At 32.4% G+C, this 10,488-nt stretch overlaps 1 protein-coding gene across 1 annotated transcript; it reads right to left on the bottom strand.

The window, feature by feature from the left end:
• Nucleotides 1-209: 209 nt before the first annotated feature.
• On the bottom strand, nt 210-8,961 carry LOC123541826 (microfibril-associated glycoprotein 4-like). The gene is made up of 2 exons (XM_053531801.1): nt 8,498-8,961; nt 210-4,542 (listed from the first exon to the last, which is right to left on the bottom strand). The coding sequence occupies exons 1-2, from the start codon at nt 8,857-8,859 to the stop codon at nt 3,963-3,965; spliced, it is 942 nt and encodes a 313-aa protein (XP_053387776.1). The 5' UTR covers nt 8,860-8,961; the 3' UTR covers nt 210-3,962.
• Nucleotides 8,962-10,488: the final 1,527 nt, after the last annotated feature.

The raw sequence follows: 10,488 nt of genomic DNA, 5'->3' as shown, positions 1-10,488 counted from the left end.
GATGATGAAGATGAAGAAGACTGGAGAGGCTGATTGTGATGCTTATCACATATAAAAAAATCTGAAATTGTAAACTTGAGTGCTGTGATAGTCATACAACATCAGCGCCATGTGTTTTTTTTTTCACGTTAAAAGTGACTATAATTTCAAATAAGTTTAAAATTCATTTCAGATACTTGGAAAAGATACACAAAACACAAACAACAAAAGAAAAGAAGTGACATTTTAATCATTTGAAAAGCATTGGTACACGAATAATACACGAATAATACAGGTAAAAAAGCAAGAGGAAAATCTAATATATGAGATACATATATATAGATCTCAATGGCCCTATGATTTAACAAAGAACATTCAACATTGTTTTTCAACTAATCTAAGACATAGTCATCTTAGCAAGGTCTGGCGCTCAGCTTATTATATATTTCGTATCTTGACAAAAATATCAGATGATTTGATGTCGCATGTTTTCTCAGTATTTGATTTGCAGTGCACTTTTCAGTGTATTTGAGTATCATTGTTATCCGTAGAAATATGCATAGTTGATATTTTTACTAGGCTGCGTGGTAGCTTTCTAATATAAGCTTAAAATGTAGATGTTACGGGGCTCGTTTTTCCATGGTAACGCATTTTCTCTCATCTTTGAACAACTATGTATGAAAACAGGTTTTTCGACGGCTTTAGTGCCATTCTGTTAATGCCCAACATGGAGTATTTGGATAATATAATTAGCAGAATACCAAACACTTTACGTGTTACTCTATTTTCCGTAAAGTTAAAAGTAACCATGGCAACAGAGAACTTTAAAATAGCTTATATCTTGCTTTTTATCTTGATTTCTTCTTTAAGGTATTAAATAAAAATTATCTTTGTTGATGTTGCTTTTAAACATGTTGTTTCTAACGTAAGTAATATTTTTGTGCTATTTGCATTTATTTAAACAAATTTGACAGCTTTGAATAATTACAGCCGTAGACAAATCGTTCTGTATGCTGCTTTTATTCTCATGGATATTGTTTAAATGTAAATAATCAGTTACCATCATTCATTTTTTTATATTCCGCATAACATTTCAATATAATTACTTAAAAGAAGCAAACCATTGATCATTATTCAGACCGAAAGACTCATAAAAATATTTCAACAAATAATGGTTGTTTAAAAATACTTCAAATAAAGAAAATTCAAAATAAAAGCTATCAATTTTGCGTGGTAACTGACACGTAACGTCATGAGGTCAGTGACGTCATTTTAAGGCAACGTTGTTATGAAGCGTTTCTACTGCAATTTATCCATTATTTCTGTATTATTAAACCATTAAGCTTCAGATCGGAGGCAGGTTCATGATTGTTTTGCAGAATAATGAATATACAAACAAATTTAGTTTGTCGTAAACGTCGTCGTAAATCGTTAGCTACCGGTTGGACATGCGCACATAAAACTATTTAGGCAACCTACCTCCTTTATGCTTTCAAATTAACTAAAGAAGTTAGGGTTATTGGTGCATTACATTGTATCTACATGGCAACGCGAAAAGTATTATCTTCATTATTATTAGATATATATTCAAAGTCCATTTTAAAAGGTTTAACTGAGATACATGATTAAAGATAACAGAGTCGTATTGACTCATATGCAAATTGACCAGCAAGATCAATTTTGGTGACGTCAAAACAAGTCGACTGTCAAATGGTTTTGGGTTTACTATCAAAGGTGACAATATATCAGGTATCTTCCAAGCAATGTACTAATATAATTGTGGTTCCTGGATTTACTTTGGTACCTCGACTTGCTGCACTTATAATACTTGCTGCACTCACTATAATTACTGCCCAACCTGGACCTGCTACACTTCCTAGCTATTTATTTTTATAGGATTTGATACTGGATACTCAAGAGCTTCACAGAAATTTCCAGTGCCTGGACCGGGATTCAAATCCCGGACCTCTGGATTGACAGTTAAACGTGTTACCACTAGATCACCGGCCAACCGCGACTTCTAAAGCAGACCATGAAGAATAATATAGGGAAATTTTACCTGGTTACTAAATTATTCACCAAAAACAAACAACACCATCAATATATCAAATCTGTTTTAACTGTTCACACATAATTTACATCTATATAAACAAGTTAATATTATAGGTCGATTGTTCAATGAAAAGCTATGTTATCTCCTTATATAAATCAATATAGTTAGCGTGGTGTTGCGTTAAACCATTGATGTGTACTGATTTACCTGTATAGGTAGCTTTGGTAAGTAATGCATGTACAAACAACATTTAAATTAAATTTTCATTGGGTTGTCTTGTCTAATGTAATGACCAGGAACAATTGAGACAAAAATCTATAAGTGTTTATAGTATACATATTGTACTTTAAACAGAACTAAAATTTTGTCTTTGTAATATGTGTTAAAATGGAGTTTGACTGCACGTAAGATTTCAGTATTTTGGGGTAAACTTTCGGTCTAAACTAGAGTGACTCATTTTACAACCGGCTTGGTTTATGTACTATAAATCATCATTTGCTTCTATGTTAATGATGATTTGACCAAGTGTTAAAGCTTTATTGCAATTTTCAAAAACAAAATCATACTCGGCCTGAAAGTATGAACTGATATTGAGTTGTGACTCTAGGGATCCCTTAATAAGTGCAATCATCAAGCATAAAAACGATATTTCCAGGCTATAAGAGAAATATCAACCACGCTTATTAAATGTCTTATCTTAGAAGGAAAATGATCGGTAAATATAAGGTTACATGAATAAAAGATTGCAAATTTATACACAAGATTACACCAAACAATTGAATGTGTCTTTGGATTAAAATATGCCTTAACACAAATATATTTATCGTAATTTAAAACTGTCGTTGAGCAGTTGTGACTCAAAGGCCCAGACTTTTGCTAAAATAATCTTTCTTCAAAACTGAAGTTTGGCCATATCATGAACATTAGAATCTGAGTTTTTGTTTCTAAATTATCTTAAAAATGCCAAATACAGACAAAAATTCGAATCCTGGCCCCGCGGCAATAAAAACTTTCCGCTGTCTGCTAATCCCGCCACGGAGGAATATATGTATATTGCGTATAGATGGTTTACCACAAGTAAAACGTTAGAAAAGCTTTGCGATTTTCAGTGTAAAAAATAGTAAAAACAACGTACTTAACATCTGTTTCCATAAGATATCGTCTGTCAGTAATTAAGTTTCAAAGCTATCTTAAGAAATATAACAATAATTTAATGATACCTATGTTTGTTCCTTTTTTGTTGTCGTGTTCTTTGGAGGCCATTGTCATTAATGTAGTTGATACAGAATGACAAACGACAGTATCCATGTAACTACGTATTCTTGTTAGGTAATAGGCATTTTAACGTAAATAGAGTTCTATACCCACATCGTTTTTCGTGCCGAAATCACATACGGAGAATAATTATGTAGTTTGGGGATTATCGTTCCGAGTCCATCACCTTAATTTTAACTTCAATCTGGAGGCTAAAACTGTATTTCATATATTAACTTTGATTAATAATAAACAAGTCCAGGTAGTTATAATGGCTTCCGTAACCTTAATTAGTTATCGGACTAGTTCTATGTTTGATGAGATTATAAAAGCAAAAAAAAATAAAAAATAACAAAAATAAATAAATAAACATAAAATAAAAAACATACGTTCAATATAGACGTCCTTTTAAAAAAAACAATTCTATACGGTATTAAATGAAGTAAACGTCATACAAAGAAATTTAATTAAATCATAAAAATAGTAAAGCTTCCAAAAAAAAATATAACATGATATATAGTGTATACTAAAATGTTTGTTTTCTCACAATTATATATAGAAATTTCGTTTTGTTTCAGCAGCCAGTAGTATAATGTTGGAGAGAGTTTTATTTCCGTTCAGGGTCATATTTTCAGAGGAACGCAGGAACACTTCTTGAAGCTGTCAGTTTATACTCTTACTCGTTGGTGGGAAGGATTTTCATTTCGGTTATTTTGAGAGAAGTGTAATGTCCTTTCCATGTGTACCAGTTAATACCTTTACCAAAATTTTTATTGCCGTAATCTCCATTCAGATTGGACAAATGACAGTCTTTGTACCACCAGGCGCCGGTAAATGACTGAGCACAATTGTTGGCCCATTTGTCATTATCCCTGTCTTTCGTGGAAAACATTCTATGGTTTAGTTCACTGAGGCTGTCTCCTGCATTTCCGGTGTACCCACCAACAACGAGCGTGTAATTTGATTTGGAATCACCTACAGAAAATGACCCATACTCTGCATATGCCGTCTCATTTTCAAAACTGGTCAAGTCCACACGTAGTTTGTATTTGCCTTGAAAAGTAATCATGTGTATTGCTTGGTTTCCGAGCCAATAATTTTCGTTCGCATCCCCAAAGCCAGATTTGTATTCATCCCAAGTTCTAAAGAAATTACTCGGCGATACTCTGCGTTGTATCACGGTCCATCCACCAGTCGTTGTATCCATGTCACACCTAACTTGAAAGCCTTTAACACCAGGTTTTGGGTAGATAGTACAGTCCCTGGCTCGCGGATTTTGCTTTTTCCGCGTTACCACCGGCATAAATATTTGCCTTGAGTGGAAAATTGCGATGATTTTTTCACATTGAACGGCCCTTGACAAGAGCGAAAAATCGCGATGATTATATAATACACCGCAATAAAAGTATCACTAAATGCCCGCGGCGAGTCACGAGGAATAATCTCAGCGGGTCGCGGTGAATTGCGATGGGTCGCGGTGAACCACCGGCAATCACCGCGAAATCCAGGTAAATTTTATAGGTTAAATACATATAAACTCTCTACTGTTGTTACATGTATAATTGCATTAGTTTTTTTTTCTGCTAAAATGGACAAATAATAGGGTTTAAGAACAAATAATTTAAAATAAAATCAATGTTGATATGTAGTCATTCCATTAGTTTCATAATTTATCTATAGTATTTAACAAATTAAAATTTATTCCTATCTTACCTTTTGGATAAATTTCAAAATTTACACCTAGGGCTTGGCGTCGCAATTTTGTAGTTTTAAGTTGAAATTTAATGATTTCCTTTAGAGGATAAATGTTTATATTCATTCGCAAAATAAAACAGAAATATAAGTAATATATAGCATTTTACAAAAACTGTCTCATGTCATTGTGGAGTACCGAGGTTGGAGAAACAAAAATTGACCCGTTTCACACATGCAGGAAGTGTCACTTTTCATACTGTTTATTGTCATCAATATTTTGAGCATAGTCAAATACTGTATGATACACGTACTTGACACTTGAAACGTTTCTATTTTTGTAAAGAAGCAGTTGCACAATGTGATATGTATTATCAACAGACATTATATCAGGCATTATTTTTTATAGAATATTATATAAAATATATAAAGAAATCGTTGTTTAAGTACTTTCTAAGTAAACCTCTTTACATTTCGGTGAGGATGGTCACCTGTTTTCACCAAATTAGTTTTAAATATAATTTTATAAAAAAACTTTATTAAATCTTTAGGCACAATAAAATCAGAATTAAGAGTCTTTGTGTTTTCGTTTTCGGCAAAGGCCGTCTTATTTTATCCAATTTTAGCTAGTTTTAACAGTTTTAACCAAATTTTACACAATTTTTACATGTTTTACATAGAATAGAAACAAAGGTAATAAAACTTTAATAAGAAATAACTTTAAGAAATTCAGTAGGAATCACAGGCAGTAAATATTATTTAAAGTAAAGTTAGGCCAGCATTTGTAGATAGATGTTAGGGACCTATGGTTGCATAAACAACATACAGAGCAGGGTAATAGGTATAAGAAAGAAGTCACCATAGGAAAATCCAGTAGTGAGGAAGTACAGTAAACAAGCAGACGACGACAGGCAACCGAAAGCAGGCAACAGGTAAACAGGTAAATTTTAGCTAAGAATTATACCGCAAAATTGAGGTGTCCCGTACACAGGAAATGCGTGTAAAGCTTTTATTATCCAATAGATTTGCTTCAAACTTTCCACATCGTTAAAGGATAGATACAGCTAGATTGTCAGGGCATTTTCATTAAGATATAAACATTAAACTAAACAAAATTACATAAAAACGGCCGATTTTCAATAAAATTACCGGTAAAATTTCATACCGCGCGGTCGTAAATAGCTATAATGTCTTAAGAGTAAATAAATTGAAATTAATGCGGATATTATATTTGGGCTTTCGGCTAGAAAAGGCAAAAAGCAGAATTAAAAAATCTTTAATAATAAAAAAATGCCGTCAATTTAAAAACATACAGTAAAGCGAAATTGTTAACCATAATGCGAATAGTAAGTACATGGAGTAACATATTTATCGATATGACATAGAGACGTGGCGTGTAATCTAAAAATAAACCTGTGAATGGAAGGTATCGGACCTAAATACATTGTTGTTATCAATGTGTTTTTAAAGTTTTAATATATTTTAAATGTTTTAAAGTTAGTAAATAAAGAAGTAGTGCATACACTTTAGTTCATGAGCAGTGGCAGTCTTTCTTTTTTTTTTTTTTTGCGTAACGTAACAAATTTCACCAAACTGTTTCCAAAATAAATATAACAAAACAATGATGCGAAAAAGTTAAATGGCATTATAATTATATTCAAAGCTTATCAGTGTTGTATATCTCTGTGTTGTTTTAACGCTCCTTATTTAGTGGCAGTTCGGGGCCAATAAAATGGAAAGATGGATCGCATTTTTCTAATTTCATAAAAAAGTTAGTTTATATAATGAAAACATACGTATTTCTGTTGGAGTTTAAAGCACTGACTTAAAAATATTTTTATGATAATCATTTTGCATCCATGGAAAATTTATCTGTTATCATGATATCTATTGCTAGTTTTTATTAAATCAATCATTATTATTGCAATTTTTTTCATGAACATTATCGGGTTTAAATGCATATACTTTATGTACATTATAAAATCATTTTCGACATTTTTAATTTCACTATGTAACATCTTCAACGCCTTATTTACATGTAGCAGACTTGATCACTAAAATATTACAGAAAGCTGTAAATATATGATTTTTAAACTCGTAATCTGATAATATCTGAAAAAAATCACTATATAATTGAGCCGCGCCATGAGAAAATCAACATATGGATGCGCAGGCTGGTCAGGATCCACGCTGGTCGCAAACCTACTTTGTTGGTTTTCTCAAGGCGCGGCTCATATTATGCAAAACTCCCAGAAAATAATAAGATATAAGATAACGAGGTGAAATCTTCAATTACCTCATCGTTAGTTCTAATAAGTCCTTTAATTCCTGATCTGTTTCTTGTCGTTACACACGTATTTTACAAGAAAATGCGAAATTTAATTCGTCCGTTGACGAAGTGCCATTATAGGTTACTTTTTAATTCTAGCGTAATTCTATAAACAATATCACAACTATGTTGAACAATGACTGTTTTCAAGTCTTTAATTTTCACGTGTACTTAATGCTTGACTAGTAACATTTTTATTGGATAACGAACTGATCAGTGGAAAATTTGGAACATGGCATGAAATACTCAAATGAGTAATCAACTATAATTAAATTCATATCTCGGAATTAAAACTAATGGGCATCATTGAACTTGGGGCATCTATCGACCACAATACCTTGATGAATGAAATCGAATTTTCGATGTGTGATGAATTTTCGCAGCTCAGTCATCAACATCAATTACTTCAACATACATAGTGTTTTATTAAATATTGTTGCAGTATTATTCAAAACCAAAATCATCTGGTTAAAATGAATTAGCTAATTATAGTATACGAGTTCAATGTCAATGAAATTACATAACGCCAGAATTTTAAAAGCAATGACAGTCTTTTGTGCATTGATGAAATTACAGAATTTAATGGAAATGGAACTTGAAATAGAATAGTTAGAAGATATAAATGTTTGCAAGATACAAAATACTATTTATTTTCATCTTGTCTAAATAAATTAACAAATTATACAGTAGTACACGTATATATACATGTATTATACAAGTTCAAAGACATAATAGTATTAAATTTCATAACCCTGATGTTTTAAAAATATAATCCTTGCATTTATTAGATTATATGAGTTAATGGAAATAATATCTGAAATAGAAAAGTAAGAAGAAATAAATGATTAAAAAATATAAAACATTGTTTAATTTCTTCATTTCTTATCCCATCATAGTGTTGAAATTTTAAATTAACTGTATACATAACAACAAGCCACTGCATTTACCTGTAAATCGCGGCGATTCATCGCAATTCACCGCGAACCACCGGCACTTCATCGCGATGCGCCGCGACCATCATCGCGGAACACCGCAATCGATTTTATTGCATTTGGTCGCGGCGGACGCTGTTAAATGTATTGCGGAGATGCATGAAAAACGCGCATCCCCGCGGCTCAGGAAATTGTCCGCGCTAGGGTCCAATCGCGGGGAAGCGCGGACTTTGAAAAATCCGCGAGCCAGGTACTGTATAAACGCCAGTTCTTGTGTATCCGAGGTTTTGAACTTCATTGCAGTCCCGAGGTCTCGCGTTTCCGTCTATTGACCTCAATATCTGATCCAGTTTAGCTTCACAGATGTCCAATTTTACCGTTACATTTTCTAGCTTATCCACCAGGTTTTCAAATCGTGTTTCATATGCATCCAAATTTGACGTTAAGTTACCAATTAAGTCAAAAGGATGATTTCCTTGAATTATCGTAGTGGTATAATCCTTTTCAATGGCTTTCCTCTTGTTGTATCCGTTATGAATATTGACAACAGTATAATGATCAATAGCGTCTGTAGTAACACATAGAATTGCAAGAACTAGTGTAAGGTCTTTCAATTCCATGATTTTATTTCAATACTCTAAAGCAAACGAAAACCTGACGTGAATATCATTTCAAGAGGAATGAACTGAAAATTAACAGCGTAGTACTTCGTTTCTTGATTTATTTGATACTGTTTACTGCGCCGTAGTTTTGCATAATCAAATATCTACAGGTAATGGTGATTAGATAGATATCGTGTTGAATGAAGTTTTGTTTATCTGTGCTTTCGTATCTTTGCCAGTTTCTACTGCAAAAAATGATAATGTTTCAAATTTACTGTGTTTTTGCTATTTCGCTGGCGATTTGTGACCCGGTATTTTATTATTTAAAAATATATTTTGGTTAGTCAGATTTATAGTATATATGTTTCTAAAATAGTGAAATATATACACATTCTTGTAGCGAACAGTTTTCATAGACTTAATATTCAAGCTTGAAACTAACACAATTCGCGGTGTTAACATTGCACCTGCACCAATCATAAGATTAAACGAGAGCTTCGCAAAGTGGGACAATATACGCCCGAAGGGTTATATAAGAGGAGGACAGAAGCAAAATGTAAAGAAAAAGCAAAATATGAAAAAAAAATATTTGAGTTGTCAGAGGGGGTAGTGGAGCAGGGTATGTGTGGGAGGGGATTTTTAACAACAAACTTATTTCTTTATTTATTTTGGGGAGACGGGTTGATGGGTTGATGGGATAGGGTTGGGTTGTAATGTAGATTGTTGCAGTCGGTACATCGTCTCACCACTACCTGCCTATATCCCAAGTTTCAAGTCAGTAAGTTTAATATATCTTTAAGTTATGCTCTGAACACAAATATGAAAGGCACATTTGACCTTGCAGTGACCTTAAACTTAAACCTACAGCCCAGTTTCAGGTTCTCAGCACACTGTCTCATGCCAAGTTTGAAGTCAATGCTTAGAATTTTTATTTCACGCGTTTCGAAGTATAGCGTGAAATATTTGTCTGAACGCGGAACGCTTTACAAAGGGTGATAATTGATATTGGTCAGTATGGATTTTGCACGGGGTTTTTCAGTGAAGCGTACATGTATGTACATATAAATAGATGTGTAATCAGATACTGGTCATTCTAACAGACGACTCCGAACAAGTTAAATTTGTTTCAAAAATTTAAGGGGGAAGATCTAATGTTAGTTATGTTAGGCAAAATTTTTGCATTTTTTTTAAAACATCATTTTCCGTAGAATAAAGGCTTATGTACTTTGCAAAGAAAATATGACTTTGTTTGATTTGATCTATATTAAGTTTCAGTTTTCATATTCAATGTATTGTGATTTTTTCTTTCTTTTCAAATACGAAGTACATTTCAAAAGACATTTTTGTACACTCCAACGTCATCTATTAAATAGCGAAGTCAAAATATGTGTATATTAAGTCTTCTTGATATTTAACATTTTGATCTATATTCAGTTTCAGTTTTCATATTCAATGCATTGTGTAAATTTTTACAAATATGAAATACGTTTCAAAGACATGTTTGCTTATTCCAAGGTCATCTAATGACGAAGTAAATATTAATACATGAAGTCATTTTGACATTTATTATTTTGTTTTACTAGTATTCTATAAATTCAGTATTTGAGCAAATGATGTAAAATCTCACTTTAACTGATTTATAATATT

The sequence above is a fragment of the Mercenaria mercenaria genome, chromosome 19 (assembly GCF_021730395.1).
Source record: "Mercenaria mercenaria strain notata chromosome 19, MADL_Memer_1, whole genome shotgun sequence".
NCBI lineage: Eukaryota > Metazoa > Mollusca > Bivalvia > Venerida > Veneridae > Mercenaria > Mercenaria mercenaria.
The sequence above is the reverse complement of the archived record's forward strand: the minus strand, read 5'-3'. Positions and strand labels throughout refer to the sequence as shown.

Excerpts from the sequence above, each read along its gene's own strand:
- LOC123541826 (XM_053531801.1), bottom strand. The coding sequence starts at position 8,859 with ATGGAATTGAAAGACCTTACACTAGTTCTTGCAATTCTATGTGTTACT. Across the intron at positions 4,543-8,497 it reads TACACAAGAACTGGCGTTTA|TACTATCTACCCAAAACCTG; the intron begins TACAGTACCTGG and ends AGCCAGGGACTG.